Raw genomic sequence first — 17,336 nt, 5'->3', positions numbered from 1 at the left:
AGACACAGAATCTGAAGCAGGCTCCAGGCTCCGAGCTGTCAGCATGGAGCCAGACACAGGGCTTGAACCCACAAACCATGAGATCATGACCTGAGTGGAAGTCGGACACTCAACTGACTGAGTCACCCAAGTGCCCCTTCTGGCCATATATCTTAAAGCCTTTAAGGGGTCAGTTGAAAAAGAACTCACCTCCTAAATCCTTTCTCATGAGTCAGCCCCCTGTATCCTTCCCCCACTGCTCCCCTACTTTAGTCATCCCTCAACTCCCCTGAAATCTGTGGTCCACCACTAGATGGTCTTTAAACATGCACAGTTCTCCCAGTGTTTAACACTTGCAGCAACTCAGTGTCCCCCAAGCACCTCTTCCCACCCTCTTGTGGCCCCAGAAATAGCATGGTATTTCTGTAATTATAATACTGTACCGTGTGTGTGTGTGTGTGTGTGTGTGTGTGTGCACGCATGCGTGAATGTGTGTTGGCATTTGCATAAAAAACAATTTTTAAAAAAGGAACAAAAACTGGAGAGTTTTGCATTTTGGCGGGTTTTTTTTTTTGTATTTGCGCAGACCATTTTAGGATTTTCAGTCTCAACAAAACACTATTAAAACGAAGAATCTAGTAAAATATTTGTGCATGTACTGCTAAACAATTCTAGCAATTTTATTAAGCAATACCTTTATTATTTTTTGAATATTCTTAACAGACTGGAACAAAACATTTTTTTTATTCAAAACAAAATATGCATACTGTACGCATGTCGCAGGGTTAAGTATGATGCAGAGATTAAAGTTTGTTTGAACAAAAACAAATGCCTGGGGGAATTTCATAGCTATAAAGTTAATAACTAAATTTTGTTCGCTACGAGGACCTTTTCTATGGTTTTCCTTCATCTCCCAGCTACACAGCAAACATATCTGAAGTGCACTTCCCAAGTGTAGTTAGAGTATAGGAAGGAATGTAAAGTGTTTTTTTTAATTATTTGTTTTGTTTGTTTGTTTTTTTAAAAACAGCCCTTATGAACTCTTCCTTCCACTGATTCTACTGTAAACTCATAAAAGCCTTTTTTAGAAAGCAAATTCATGTACACTCAGCAGGTGAAATGTTCCCACGAAAAGAAAAATACAAACAGAGCGATCTGATTTCTTCTCTTTTTGTCAACTACCTAGAGCGTGTTCCAGTGACAGAGTTTTTGCACTTGAATGAAAATGGCTAACCTATTTGTTTTTTAAACAAGTTCTTCTTTTGTGATAATGCAGAATTGCATACACTTTATACCTGGAATAATTTAAAAATCATAGGTGGGGGAATACGGGGGTAAAATTGTATATATTCTGTATTCTGCCGGTGTTGGAGCATCTCTGCGGTCTCCTCCACGACCACAAAGGAGGAGAAAGAAACCCAGATTTGTGTCCTCAGTCCCTTTGCTGCCCTTGCAAGGGCCCGAGCTAGCCGAGACCCGCACGAGAGCCCGCCCGCAGTCCCGCAGGAGGGGCATCCAGCCGCGCCCGTCCTGACTCTGGGCGGGCTCGCGGCCACCTGACCACCCGCGACGGCGACGAGGGACGGGGCCTCGGGGGATGGGAGCTGGAGCAACGTAGTTCATGGTGGTTTTCTTTGCTTTTGTTTTGTTTTCAACATAAAAATGTGTTAACTGTCTGATTCCGCCTACCATGGAGAGCACTTGTTTGTTCAGCTAAAAAGGAACCCCTTGTTCTGCTCCCGGCGGGGGGGTCGGCGACAGCGGCCCGAGGACCGCGGAGCGTGCGCGCCCGCACTGCGGCTGCACAGACAGAAGCAAGCGATGTTGTCTGCTGGGGGCGGGGCTGGGGCTGAGAGGGGGCGGGGAGAGGGCGGGGCTGGCGGGGACCAGGCCTGGGAAGAGGCTGGCGGGGGCCGGGCGGGGCGGGGCCTGGGAAGGGGCTGGCGGGGGCGGGGCCTGGGAAGGGGCTGGAGGGGGGTGGGGCGGGGATGGGAAGGTTGGGGGAAGGGGATTGGGGAGTGGGGGGTGGGAATGGATGATTGGGGGCAGGCATGGGATAGGGAGGGTTTTGGGGAGGGGACTGGGAGGGGCTGGGGATGGGAGGGGGCGGGGAAGGCAGTCGTTTTCGGAAGCGGGAGGGAAGAGTTAGGGGGTTTTTTATTTTTATTTTTTGTTGTTTTCTTTTTTTTGTCTTTTTTTATTTTTTTATGATTTTTTTTGTTGTTGTTGTATTTTGCTATATACCGCGAGGTCATAGCAATCATTCCGCTAATAGAAACTGACAGGACATAGAGACAGAACTATCTGATGAACACACACAATGACTAGAAATATATATATAGAGAGAGAGAAAGAGAGAAAGAGACAGTGAAGACTTAGTTTACCTCTGAGAAACCATCCCCAAAAAATAAATCCTGTATTAACAAGTGCAAAAAAATAAAAGAACAAATAAACCCAAAATCAAAGGAAAGCAAATAAAACCTCCAAACATTAAAACACAGTGTATAAAATGGTGTGAGAAATTTAAGTCACTTTACAGCCTTTTAGTCAATAAAAAGCTGTGTTTGTGTCCTCGTTTGGATCCAGGCCCATCTTCTGAGATTTTACCCTAAAGGCCCTGCGAGAAGCGGTTGGAGGGTAAAAGCACCCAGTTGTGTCCGAGCGGCAGCGGGCGGGTGCTGGGTGTGCCCTGGCGGGGCCCTGGTGGCCCTGGTGGCCCTGGGGTGGCCCTCCCGGCTACTCCTCGCGCGCCGAGCTGTCTTCCAGCGCGTTGATGCCCCCTACGCTCAGCGCCGTGCTGTTCTGCGCCGCGGAGGCCGTGAGCACTGTGTGCAGGAGAATCAGTACGAGCACACACAGTTTGAGTCTGCTGTTGCACAGTCTGGTTGCTGATGACACTGTGAGTGACGTCCTGTGACAGGGGCCGCTGGTCCCCACCGTCCCTCTGGAGGGCTTGCTGGGGCGCTCTTCTCTCCTGACATCACAGCATTCGGGTTCATCATTGGTTAGGAAGGTTTCGTAGAGCCCTGGAGGGTGAAGACAGGACAGGGCCCGGTTAAAAGGCGCCAAGAGCCACGGGCAGGAGCTCACACAGTACAGTGAAGCTGTTATTCTAACGTTCTGATCCACAAAATCTTACAGGCAGTTAAGCATTTTGTAAAGGAAAGGCAAGTCAATGCAATGTGGACACATAGTCAACCGGTACTTTTAAGTTCCTCACTGCGCTCTTTTTACATTCCCGGAGGCCACACCAGGGAAGCTCTGGGTTGTGATGAATACAGAGTGAAAGGTTCCATTAGGTCCAAAATCAGAACCTGAGGTTCTGGATCAGCTTGGTGACCAAGGCTGTACAACCATCCTTTTTCTTTAGAAGGAATGCGATTAACTGATGTAACAGGTAAAGTAACAGTAACTACTTGTGCTAAGAGAAACAACCGAACAATTGTAACATCATAGCTCTAGGAACCAGCTTTAGTAATCATTCCTCTCGACCTCACCCTGTCCTTAGCTCGCCTTCTTGGTGAATGGGCAGAGCCTTCTAAGCATCCAATGGGGACATTTCCGTTGGATTTATTTTGTAAATATTGTTCTTTTTCTTCCATTTGCTGTTCTACTGCAGAAGACCTATCTTATGCTTGGACCATTGCAGGAAGAGGCTCTCTGTTGTTCTATTTCCAACCTCCCCTGCCTTTCCAGGAATGCCTGCCCCCTCTCTTTTATCTTCCCTCCTCCCGGAATCTCTTCTCTTCCTCCCTTCTCCTTTCCCTGCTTCCTCTATAATGCATTGTTCTTATTTTTAAATTGATACATGGATATTTTAGAAACTTTCAAATTGGTGAAAAGAATAAAATACTTGGCTACCTCAAATCTTTCCAATCTTGTTTCTTGCTCTGTTATATATAATTTTGTTAAGTAGCTACAGAACCCATTTTGTATCTTTTTTTTTTTTACCTGACAGCCACATTTTCGCAAGAGTGTTAGCAAAAACTTTCTACACAGATTTTATTATACTATCCTCAAGCTTGAAACTTTAAAAGCGAGGACAGAGTAGTTACAAGGATTAAATCAAGATTTTGTATGTAAAGAGCTTGGCTTAGTGCCTAGTATACAGAAGCATGAAAAATTTGGCTCCTCTTAATAATAATAGCTAGTAGTAGTGTCTCATTGTCTCCACCTAACTAATACAATCTAAAATACCTTTTCCCATCTCTGCAGACTCATTGGCCAATGTTCCAGTTCCAGCCTGAACTGCTGGTTCTTCCAGAGCACACAATACCTTCACCACTTCTCAAGCTGCTTTTTCTTCCTGGACTTTTTTCCATCAACTCATAGACCTTACTCTCATTTATCTTCAAGTTCAGCTTTCCTGACATTGCCTGTGTGAAGTCTATACTCTCTCCTGGGCTGCTAGTGTATTCTGTGGAACTCTTCAGTTGTGATCTGTCCTTTTCACCGTAATTGCTAGTTTTATGTCAATTTCCTTATTCATCTGTCACCTTAAAAGCAGGAACTATGTATTTCAGCTTTGTGTTCCCACTATGTAAGAATGCCTGAACAAAACAGATACTTAACAAGCACTTATTACATGAATAAACTCAATACATATTTGTTTAATTAAAAATCTATTAAATAAGATATTATACACTGCAATCTTCAGTTTCTTTTAAAGAAATGACCAAGATATCCTTATAATGATGCTTACAATATTCATTTCTTCTTAGGCATTCAAAGGTAAACTTCACCTTCTCCTAGATAGAATACGGAAAAAAAACTGAATTAATGAGGTCTGCATCTCCGACATTTTTATTGTATGATATTTTCTTTTTTCAAATAAGATACCTCACTAGTAGACTAATCATTTATTGAAGTATACATTTTCCAAATTATATTCTACAAAAAAGAGAGTTTATAGTTAAGATTATAAGAATAGAAATCTAAAGTTCATTTAGATCAACATTTTAGAAAGTTAATAGTGAGAATATATATATTTGACAAATTCATCCAAATAAGAAGCTCTTCCAAATGTGTTCAGAAGCTAGTTTACTGATGTATAACTAAAGTCATTTCAGAAAGAATAAGGCAGTTCATTTAGGCCAATAAATGTACTATTCTGCTTGACTGATAAAATTCACACTTTCTTTCCCCCTTGTCCATCCTTTCATAGGATTTTTTCAGAGTTATACATGCATATATATTAATAATCAAATAATTCCACAAGATATTTAAAAAAAAAATTCTTCCACCTCCCCCAGCCCCAATTTTTCCTTCTCAGAGACAAATACTTGAGCCTCTTTCTGCTGTTTCTGTATTTAGCTACATTTCTGGAAATAACCTGTTTTATGCTTTTCTTGATTTTTTTTTTATCTTTTTATCTTTATAGACCTCCCCCTAGGGCACGTGAGGATAAAATACTCATTTTTCAGCCCATATGCACCTCCCACTCTAAGTTCAGCATGCTTCCCTGTATTACGACGTTGTCAAAACAAGTCTTAACTCAGACATGCAGTCACCTGGAGGTCTCCGTCCCTCGCCATTCTGGTTTTCCAAGAGTTAATCATTATCTAACGGTTTCCTACGTACTCATGACTTCAACCCCAAATCCCTCCCGGTTGTTTCGGCAGAATGGGGATGTTCTATCAGCTTTATCTCCCGGAGTCTTTCACGATCTGGACCTGTTGCTTTTATGCCTGGCGCACAGCCACCAGCCTGACAGCCTCAATGAACGACCCCCCTGGGGACACCTGCAGCTTCTGTCCTGTGGCTCTCCTATTGAGGAATAGCTCCTATGTCCTTTCTGGGTTTGGTGGACCAAGGTAGTATCTTCGTAAGGAAAAGCTCCTGGTAGCAAATTTCTGAGATGCCGCATGCCTAAAAATGTGTTTATTCTACCTCATATTTCATTTCTTGTTTGGCTGAGCACGGAATTCTAGTTCAGAAATTCTTATCCTCCAGATTTCTTTCTGTGCATGACACCATCTTCAGTTGTTGGGCTTCTGGGCCCCACCTTTTAGTTTTATTTTATTTTTTAATGTTTATTTATTTTTGAGAGAGAGAGAGGGAGGGGCAGAGAGAGAGAGAGAGAGAGAGGGAGACAGAGGATCCCAAGCAGGCTGTTCACACTCAGTGCGGAGCCCGCTGTGGGGCTCAAACTCACAAACTGTGAGATCATGACCTGAGCCAAAGTCAGATGCTTAAGTCAGACCGCTTAACCGACTGAGCTACCCAGGCGCCCCTGGGCCCTGCCTTTGAATTCTCTTATCTCATTTCTCTTTATGCCACTGCATCTCTTTGCTCTACTTTCTGGAGGATTTGGGGACTTTCATTGTGTAATGATATTATTGAGTTTTGTTTTTTTTTTTCTATCACATTTTAATTTCCAAGAGTTCTTTCACGTACTCCGAATGTTGTTGTTTTGTTTTGAACTGACTGGTCTCATTTCACAGTTGCAATATATTCTTTCATCGTGGAGAGATTTGCAGAGCTTTTATTTGCCACGTTTTATTTCCTCCCTGCAGGGGCCCTGTTTTCTTCAAGTCATTTTTTTCTTCTTGGTTTGTTCATCTCTTATTTTTTACGCGAGAAGCCTGTGCGTTCTGGATCCAATGTCTGCAGGAGAAAGTATTGCAATGGAGCACCTAAGCAAGGTTGTGACTGGCCTGGGAAGGCGACCTGCCTGAACTATTTAGATGGAGGAGTTTGTACATTTCTTTGGATCAGATTTCCCAGAAAACATGCGGCCTATTTGTCCAGGAGAGCAAAAGCTCTTTGAACCTTATCCATCCTTCCATCCTTTCGGATTTATGCCTAAAAACAATTTCTTTTCTGTTGGGTCTGCCTAGAAAACATCACTGTACTTTTCTGTATCTCGTTCTGCTCTGTTCCATCTCTGATTCATTCCCCCAGCTAGAATAATACCGGCAGGTGGATCCAGAAACCGTCTCTCGGCCCCTGGGCATCTGCCTTCGATCATCAGGGCATCTGTGAAGGGCCATTCCAGCTCCAGATACTGTCCCTCTGAGAATCCTGCTTCCCTGACCCCCTGGCAGGTGCACTTCCGGGATCAACCACCTGCTTCCTGGGAAACAGACATGCTTCCTGGGAAACCTACCCCCAGCGGCTGAGTCTTCCACATCATTCAAGGGACTACCAGAACTTATTTCCAGATGAAAAGAATTCATTTCTCACGCAATAATTTCATTGCACAAATGAAATTCATTGCACGTTATATATATTAGAAAGGGAAAAGGTTACGAAAGGGAAAAGGGAAATTTTCAGTGAATGAAATGTTCTGATACATTTTGCTTACAAAATACTCTGAAATCTCTAACGAATCATTAGCTGCCATTTGGCATTAAGTAATAATAATAATAATAGGAATTACTATTCTATCTTATAGTACCAGCCTCATGGAGGTTTTTTTTGGAGAATTAAATAATATACACAAATTGCTTAGAATGGTGCCTTCAGATAGTAAAATCTCACATAATAATTATTGCTATTGTAAGTTGGGACAAAGAATAGAATCAGATTTATTATGGTCGGGGGGAGACGCCTGGGTAGCTCAGTCGGTTAAGCGTCTGACTTTGGCTCAGGTCACGATCTCATAGTTCATGGGTTTAAGTCCCACATTAGGTTCGGTGCTGACAGCTCAGAGTCTGGAGCCTGCCTCCCATTCTGTGTCTCCCTCTCTCTCTGCCCCTCCCCCGCTCATGTTCTGTCTCCCTCTCTCTCTCTCTCTCTCTGTCTCTCAAAAATAAACATTAAAAAATTTTAAAAAGGTTAAGGGCACCTGGGCGGCTCAGTCGGTTGAGCGTCTGACTTTGGCTCAGGTCATGAGCTCACAGCTCCTGAGTTTGAGCCCCGCGTCGGGCTCCGTGCTGACAGCTCAGAGCCTGGAGCCTGCTTTTGATTCTGTGTCTCCCTCTCTTTCTGCCCCTAACCCACTCGCATTCTGTCTCTGTCTCTCTCAAAAATAAATAAACATTAAAACAAAATTTTAAAACAAGAATTTATTATGAGAAAAGACTTTAAAAAACATCCAATTCAAATTCTTTTTCTGTTTTCAGTTGGTCTGAACCACTCATGGAAGACCCTTATTTTTAATAGCTCAAAACAATTATTCTAGTGTAGTCATTACAAATATTATCTAAGTACAGGAATGTCAGATGTTCTAAGGAAATGGTTAAAATAAACACATGATAATATTTAAATATAATCCTTCATTATCTCAGTAATTTACCTTTCACCACCTTTAAGTCCAGAAATATATGTCTATTAAAATATCTGAACAAGTAACATGCTTAATATTTTTCTGAATGCAAAAGTTTAAGAAACAGTAAAGTAAAAAGAAGGGGGAAATCACCCCAAATCTGACTTCATTAGGATGAATGAAGAAACAAGAAGAAACTGCTGCATTTGTTTTCCCAAATGTTTGTCCATACAGACACATATATTTACACGTAAGTGTGTAATTTATAGATTTCACATGTGAGTAAGATTCTATTCAGCATGTGTGACTGCACATTGTTAATCTTTATTTGGTTTGGTAGGAGTGATTTTAAACTTTGTGTATTACTAAGTGAGATTATATATGTAATATACACATAATATATATGTGTATTCTATATACATAATTACGGAGTTTTAGAAACTCTAGTTTGGAATCTAAAAAACTTTCTGGATACCAGCTTTTCTTCAAGGTAATTTGCATAATTTTACAGTTTCTTTTATGGCTATCAATCTGTGAGAGTTTTTTTGTCAAGTCTGATCATTCATATTTCTCTAAAAATAGCTTGTCTTATTGATAGTTTTACATGTATTAATGCAGAGTTATGCATATTTTAAGACTAGGCTTCTATATCTTCTTTATTGTTAATACTCTATATCATCTTTTTTTTTTTTTTTTTGTCCCTGATAAGACTTGAAAGATTTTTTTTGCCCACTTTCCTTTGTATGATCAGAGATACAGGTCTTGAAATAATGGATATGTTCTGATATTTATTCTGTTTGCTAATGCATCAATTTCTTATGTTATTTCCTTCTTCATCCTTTGTTCAATCTTCTTTTATTACCCCCCTTCTAACCATATTGAATTGAATGCTACTTTACTCGTTTGAATTCATGTTTTTCCTTAATAAGTTAGTTATTGCTTTAAATTTTCCTCTGAGAATAGCTTTAGCCAATTCTTTCATGTTTTTTTTTTTTATTTATTTTATTTTTTTTAATTTTTTTTTTTTTCAACGTTTATTATTTTTGGGACAGAGAGAGACAGAGCATGAACGGGGGAGGGGCAGAGAGAGAGGGAGACACAGAATCGGAAACAGGCTCCAGGCTCTGAGCCATCAGCCCAGAGCCTGACGCGGGGCTCGAACTCACGGACGGCGAGATCGTGACCTGGCTGAAGTCCGACGCTTAACCGACTGCGCCACCCAGGTGCCCCTTCTTTCATGTTTTAATTTGCCGCGATTTTACATTTTCTGTAACCGTAATGTACATTTCCTTTTATTTAAAAAAAAATTTTTTTTTAACGTTTATTTATTTTTGAGACAGAGAGAGACAGAGCATGAACAGGGGAGGGGCAGAGAGAGAGGGAGACACAGAATCGGAAGCAGGCTCCAGGCTCTGAGCCATCAGCCCAGAGCCCGACGCGGGGCTCGAACTCACGGACCGCTCACGGACCGCGAGATCGTGACCTGAGCTGAAGTCGGACGCTTAACCGACTGCGCCACCCAGGCGCTCCAACATTTCCTTTTATATGTAAGTGACTTAAAAGAGTGTTTGATGGCTTTTTAAAAATGTCAGCTGATCCTTTTCAAAATTAATTTTGTCACTAACGTCAAGTTTTATTTACCTTAGTTTCAAGAACGTGGCCTTTAAAAAAGTTCTTTTTCTCAGAGAGCTGGGTGGCTCAGATGGTTCAGCATAAGACTCTTGATTTCCACTCAGGTTATGACCCATGAGTGCCCGACATCCAGCCCAGCCTCAGGCCATGTGCAGAGCCTGCTTGGGATTCTCTCTCTCCCTCTCTCTCTGTCCCTCCCCCTCACTTTTGTGCACCCTTTCTGCCTCTCACAAAATAAATACATATACTTAAGAAATTTGATTTTCTCTCATTATTTTCTTTGTGGTTTTTCTTTGCATTATGTAAAACTATTCTCTTGCTATTTTTTGCAAATATTAACATTGCTAACCATGCTTAGTCTCTCTGTTTATATATTTTTTGCCTATTAGAACGTCACCCACCGAGAAATGTGTCTTCTACAACTGTTTCTAATGATTTTGCTTTTTATATATTTGGCTATTATGTCAGCCACAGACATATGTATGTCAGGTACAGAAAATTCATAAATCTTCACATTTTTCACTAGACATTTACTATAAATCAAGAAAACATGACACTTTGTTCGTTTATTTTTGGTGAAGTTTTATTGTTGTTTATATTCCTCTTGTCGTATAGAGCATATTTTGTCTGGTATTAATGTAAACTCCACGTGTATTAGCATCCATGCAGATACATCATCTGATACACCTTTGTCCATTATTTTAATTTTTCTTGGTCTCTTTATATTTTCTCTCTACTGTGTTCTACATGTAAGTTTCACAATGATTGAAAAGGGGAGTTTAACCCATTTACATTTATTGTTGGATCTACACTGCTTGGTCTTGCTTTTTTTTTTTTTTTTTTTTTTAAATTTTTTTTTCAACGTTTTTTATTTATTTTTGTGACAGAGAGAGACAGAGCATGAACGGGGGAGGGGCAGAGAGAGAGGGAGACACAGAATCGGAAACAGGCTCCAGGCTCCGAGCCATCAGCCCAGAGCCTGACGCGGGGCTCGAACTCACGGACCGCGAGATCGTGACCTGGTTGAAGTCGGACGCTTAACCGACTGCGCCACCCAGGCGCCCCTGCTTGGTCTTGCTTTTATCATCATATAATAATATTTCCAAACATTTAAAATTGTTTCTTTACCACTCCCTTTGCTTTCTATCATTTTCTGTGTGAGCATATTTAAATGCTATTTTTTTTCATAATTTGTTAAATGCTGGCTGTTATTAATTCTACTTGAACTTTAGCTTTTAAAAAACCATACACACTTGAACTTAGATTTGTCTAATTACCAGTATCACTGATAAGGAGGTTAACAAAATTCTGTTTCTTCTATCTCCTCATTCTGTATCATTTTTTGGCTACCATCAGATGTCTTAAACTCAGTTATTATCAAATTACTCATATTTTATATCTTCTCACCTAGTAACTATTATTTAAAAAGTTTTTTTAATGTTTATTTATTTTTGAGAGAGAGAGAGAGAGAGAGAGAGAGAGACAGAGTGTGAGTGGGGGAAAGGCAGAGAGAGAGGGAGACACAGAATCCGAAGCAGGCCCCAGGCTCTGAGCTGTCAGCACAGAGCCCGACGTGGGGCTCAAACTTACGAGCCATGACCTGAACTGAAGTCGGTCGCTCAACCCACTGAGCCACTCAGGTGTCCCTCACATAGTAATTATTAATGTTTGCATATTGATTTATATCTATCTTATTCAGGGATTATGTGGTTGCAATTAAGAGAAACCCAGAGGAGCTAATTTGGGTGAAAAAACGAAAAGAACAAGAACAGGTGGCGGGAGTAATACTGGAAAAATTCAAGCCTATTTCATGAACTGCAAGGCCGAACCAGGCAGCATGAAGGACAAATCACGGGATTACTGTGGCCATCAGAGAGGGACGTGCCCTCCCCCTGGTGGAGGCGAGCACTGTAACCCGTATGCCTGGATTTCCCCCTGCACACCTCCCCCGGCAGGCGGGCTGGGCTTCCTTTTCATGCATGTGGTCACACAGGACTCCAGCATTTTGTTCTGTCAGTGCAGTGCCGTTGGGGAGTGACAGAGATTGTGGGGTTCTCGTGACACACTCCTGGGGAGGCAGATCCACGGGACTTGTTTCTCTCATCCGTGCGGGACCAACCAGCCACACGCTAGAGAGAGATTCCCGCAGAACAGATGCAGCCTTGGATACTGGTCCAGTCTTTTTGAAAGAGAAATATGACGTCCAGTGGTCAAAGACATATTTTCCCCTGGAGCCTGTGGGATATTGCCTTCATCCTCAGAACTCGGGACTGTTTGGAATTTAATCTAATTTCTAAAATTTTGCCAGAATGGAGAGAATCACTTTCACCTGCCCATAGGATTGTCCTCAAGCTCAGGCAAGATATTTCCTGTCATTTCTTTGTTTCTTTTCTCAGTTTTATGTTTTGTATGTTTTCAACTTATCACATCCCGTGACTCCATTTCTATACCGCAGGTCTCCACCTTGGACCTGGCCCCTACATTCTTCATGCTTGTCCCTCCCTTTTGTTTATTCCGATTTCTAGATGGTTGATGCAATACATCTAGCATGTATTTGCAAGTTTTCTTTGTTGCCCTACAATATTTCCTTTTTAAAATCTAAGCCCAGTGTTATGGTTGCCTGCTTCCCAGCCCTATTCCCTTTCCACTCTTCTCTTGTCTTAAAGTTTCTGTATGTTCTTGAAGGTTATTGAGTAGATGCTGTGTAAAATTACCCTGAGGTAACTTTTCTCCAATACGTGCTGTAGCATTCTGCTTCTCAACTTCCTGCTTTCATGTAAAGCATATTTTATGAGATTCCATATTTTGTTTTCTGTGTGACAAAGGTTGAACCAAGTCCCCCGCAGAGATATTAAAGACCTAGAACCTAGTACCACAGAATGTGACCTGATTCGGAGAGAGGATCTTCAGAGACTTAATCAAGAGGAGGTCACTACGGGATACCTAATCCAATATGATCTGTGTCCATATATTAAAAATTAAAAGAAAAAGGAAATTGGACACAGAGACAGACATGGACAGAGGGAACATTGTGAACAGACACAGGGAGTAGGTCGGGTGGACAAGTGATGTATCTATGAGCCAAGGAATACCAAAGTCGCCGGCAAACCCCCAGAAGCTAGGTAACAAGTGTGGAACAGACTGTCCCTCGCATCCGTCAGAAGGAACCAACCCTCCCAACACCTTGATCTCAGATGTCCAGCCTCCAAAATTGTGACACATTTTTCTTACAACAGCCCTGGGAAATAATATTCTGTATATTTCTCTTTTAACAGTGATGTGTCAAAACAGCTCGAGTGACTTTATTACTTACTTGGTTTGACATCTCAACCCCCACCCCCACCCCCACCAAGGATGGTTAGAAGTGCAGTTAGGGATCTAGTGCTCTGGGTAGCCCTTCCCAAGTTAGTTTCATTCACCTGAATCTTCTCTGTGCTGTATTACGATACCCGTGTGACCCACACCTCTTCTACCGATGATCTCGTGCTGCACTGGAGAGGAAGCCCATGCTTTGCCTTGGGGACCCTGCACGGCCGTCGAGAATGTCTCTGGTCAGCCGGCCCTGACCACAGGAAGTCTGGGAGAACGCTTGCCAGCTCTCTCTCAACTCGCCCTTATCTGTAAACCATTTTCCTCCAAGCGAGTACTTGTGGGATCACAGGTCTCAATTCTTGCAGGGGAGCCCCCGGTATGCTCTAATGTGATCTGATTTCCATTCTTCTTGAAGAAATGGCTCAGTCTCTTGCACGTGGATGGGCCCTTTCTGATGACCTGGAGTTTTCATGTTCCCTTGGTTATTTTACTGGAGTCAGAAGTGGGACAGTCGGATGCTTCTGTTTACTTGGCCACTTACTGTCTGCTCTTCCCCCCCCCCCCCCCCCCCCCCCCGCCCAATAGGAATTGTTAAAGGTAGTAAGGATAAGACCACATGATAACCTTTTACTAATACCCACCTAAGAGAGTTTATCTGGAATGCATTTTCATAATAAAAAAATAAATATTTTGGAAATAAACTGGCAATAATGGCAATGAGAAAATTATTACATGTGCATGGAAATAAAAATGCTCGAATAACATCAGAAAGCAAACATTACCTTTTTTTAAACATTTTTTAAAAATGTTTTTATTTATTTTTGAGATAGAGAGGGACAGAGCATGAGCAGGGGAGGGGCAGAGAGAGAGGGAGACACAGAATCCAAAGCAGGTTCCAGGCTCTGAGCTGTCAGCACAGAGCTCGACGCAGGCCTCGAACTCATGGACTGAGATCATGACGTGAGCCGAAGTCGGACGCTTAACTGACTGAGCCACCCGGGGTCCCCAAAACATTACCTTTCTTTCTCTTCGATCCTAATACTCTTCTCCAGGGATAAACACTTTGGATGGATTCTGTTTCCACATTTTTGTTTGCTTTTATATTGGGAGTGATTATCTTCAGAAGTCTACACGACAAATCCCTTCACCTATATCTTAATCCAGTGATTTAGACCCACTAAGAAAGCTGTATCACTCTAGTTCTCTCCTCCCCCAGTGATCCCTACATGTGGCCAATCACTGCTTTTCTCTAAAAATACAATGACATTTCCCTATGTGTTTGTGCTCTGTATGCTGATTTTGAATATTGAAAGTAAAATAAAGTACATCCTTAGCGTTCGTTTAATCCCACTTCATTACAATATTACTGAAGATAGTTTAAACATCAGGCAAAACAGATTCTCACTTTTATGCTTCATCAATTCATAAAAATCATGAAAATTTTAGATAGCTTTGTATGTGACTCGTGATTCTCTTGCACATTTTTCCCGAGTTCCAATTGTCTTTCATGTTTCATATAATCAGGAAAATATTCTACATTGTTTCCTGTATCGCTAACTCATCCAGCCTCATAATCATATCCGTCTCGATGTTCTAATACAAACTTTTTTTTAAAATTTTTTGTGGCACAGATATCATCTTACCATTTATTTTTCACTATACCACCCGCATTAAGATCCTACATTATCTTCTTTGCTGTGCCCTTGTTTCACTAGAGTAAAACTTCAATTTATGTTTCGGCTAGCACATGCGGAAGGTGAACTTTCATGAGTACCCATATTTTTAAAAAATGTTTTTAAGTTTATTTATTTTGAGAGAGAGACCGAGCGACCCTCCGAGGGGGAGGGACAGAGAGAGAGAGGGAAAGAGAGAGAGAGAGAATTCTCAAGCAGGCTCCACACTGTCAGCACAGAACCCAACACAGGGCTCAAACCCATGAACTGTGAGATCATGACCTGAGCTGAAACCAAGAGCCAGATGCTTAATTGACGGAGCCACCCAGGTGCCCCCATGCGTACACATATTTAATATAAACAAATAAACTTCATTGTCGCATTTTGAAAGGTAGTTTCTCGGGTACAAATCCTAGATTCATAATCTTTGTCTTCTAATAACAGGAGGCATTACTTCACTGTATCTTAGCGCCCAGCGCTGTGGTGGAAATTCTGTGTGTGTTTCCTACTGACGTTGTTAACAGATCGCTACTTACTTACCAGCTAAACCAGCACACATTTATTTATGCACAGTTCTGTGGGTCAGAGGTCTAGCAGGGCTGACTGGTTTCTCTATCCCCTGTTCACAAACCAAAATCAAGACACTGGCAGGGCTGAGTTCCTCTGCAGAGACTCTCGGGAAGAATTCACTTCTATGGCTATTCAGTCTGGTGGTTCCCTTTGCTTGTAGGGACCGGGGTCCTGATGTCCCTGTATACTGTTGACAGGGTAATTCTCAGTGTCCAGAGGACGTGTGTCCCCGCTTCTTGGCTCATGGCCCTTTTCTCCATCTTCAAAGCCAGTGATGACCCACTAAGTTCTGCTCATTCTTCCAATCTCTCTGGCTTCTCCTTTTTCGTCATCTCTTCTGTCTTTCGCACTATGTCTCTGACTGTCTGCCTTCTTCTGTGGTTTTCAGGGCTCAGGTGATCAGAATGGGTCCACCTAGATAATCCGGAATAATCCTCTATCTCCAGGTCCATAATCTTATTCCTACCTGCAAAGTCTCTTCTGCCATGCAGTGTGTTCACGGGTTCTGAAGATTAGGTTAGGGGCATTTTTTGGGGGGGTGATGGTGGAGTGGGCCATTATTCAGTCTACTGCCCTGCCCTCTGGTTTCCAAAGATTCACATCCATGCCACATGCAAACCACACCCTAAGGTTCCAAATGCCTCCCTCCAATACAACATCAACTCAAAGTGCAGAAATCTCTAAATCTTAGCTCAAAATCCCCAAATCCCATGGTCCAACCACCTAAATTAGGTATTGATGTGACTCTGGGTGTAATCCATCCTGGGACAAAAGTCCTCTGTATCTGTGAAGCTAGAAAGCAAGTTATCTGCTCCCAACATACACTGGTGAGATAGGCAGAGGCCAGGAGTTATAGACACTCTGCCTCAGATAGGAAGAAAACAGAAGGAAAAGGGGGTCATCAGTCCAAAGCAGGTTCGAAGTCCAGCTGCACAAACGCCATTTGGTTTCCAGGCCTGGGAATAGTCGTGTGTGGTTCTCAGCTCCCCTCTGGGCTCAGAACTCTGCCCTCTGACTCATCTTTCCTCTTTTATGATGAACACCACGTGTTTGCTGCTGAGAAGTTTCATTAGCACGTTTGGGGGGGGGGGGTCTGACACCCTTTCTTCCTTCCATCCTGTCTCTGTCCTTTCCAGTCAAAGCTGGCAGTGTTCTTGTTGATCTAAATTCTCAACGACGTGTGAGCTCCTGGTCTGTGCCGCAAGGATCCGCTCCATCACACGAGAAGCTCATCTACAGATCTTTCCCAGGTAATCCCTCCTCTGTTTTTGGCTACGGCTACTGCCCAGGTGGCCGAGGGGATCCATGAGTCACACCTTTCACTTCTTCGAAGAGCCTTTAACTTCCTCCTCTGACCATTCAAGCTTTCTGAGGTATTAGCCCAGAACCCTCTGTTCTCTTCTGTTTTTTTTCTAGAGTGTGCTTTCCTGAAAGGAAAGTCTTTTAATCTCTTGCCCTCTTGGAAGACAGAGATTCCCCACATCATCAAATCCTGGATTTGTGTTGTCGAACAGTTCCCTCACTTCTCGCTCCCCTTTCGCGTTTTATCGTAAGCAGCAAAAATTGCCAGGCTGCACCTTGAACGCTTTGCTGGGACATCTTTTCGGCTGGAGAGCCCATGCGCATCACATGCAATCTCTGCCTTCTGTGCTCCTTCAGGGCACGATTCTGCTGAGCGTGCCGAAACCACGTAACACATTTCCGGTTTCCATTAACACCTTCCTTATTCCTCTATGAGCCCTGGCCGGTGGTCTTTAATGCCACACTTCGACATCTTGTTCAAAGCAATCTGGGAATCTCATTAGCCTGGTCCTTTATCTTCTCCCAACTTCCCCCGCTGCCTTGTTCCAAAGCCGCTTCCATATTTCCTGGTATTTGTTACACGGCCCCACACGTCCGGTACCGAAACACCCATTTGCTTTTCAGCGCTGCTGTAAAAGCTGTCAAAGGCACAGTGGCTT

General features: G+C 42.6%; 1 protein-coding gene across 2 annotated transcripts in view; it reads right to left on the bottom strand.

Annotated features, from left to right (window-relative positions):
* Positions 1-1,991: 1,991 nt before the first annotated feature.
* The window catches only part of NALF1 (NALCN channel auxiliary factor 1), a 631,361-nt gene continuing 616,016 nt past the window's right edge, over positions 1,992-17,336 (bottom strand). The window contains exons 3-4 of one of the 2 annotated variants that reach the window (XM_086708434.1): positions 4,682-4,727; positions 2,892-3,005 (exon numbers count right to left, since the gene is read on the bottom strand). In XM_086708434.1, the coding sequence (XP_086564560.1) occupies positions 4,705-4,727 (23 nt within the window). In that variant the 3' untranslated portion in view covers positions 2,892-3,005; positions 4,682-4,704. Of the gene's footprint in view, positions 3,006-4,681; positions 4,728-17,336 lie in introns of both variants that reach the window. The other variant, XM_025924794.2, reaches the window with a different exon arrangement.

This window comes from Puma concolor, chromosome A1 (genome assembly GCF_028749965.1).
Source record: "Puma concolor isolate L17-30 chromosome A1, mPumCon1.1.hap2, whole genome shotgun sequence".
Lineage (NCBI taxonomy): Eukaryota > Metazoa > Chordata > Mammalia > Carnivora > Felidae > Puma > Puma concolor.
This window is presented reverse-complemented; position numbering and strand designations above follow the sequence as displayed.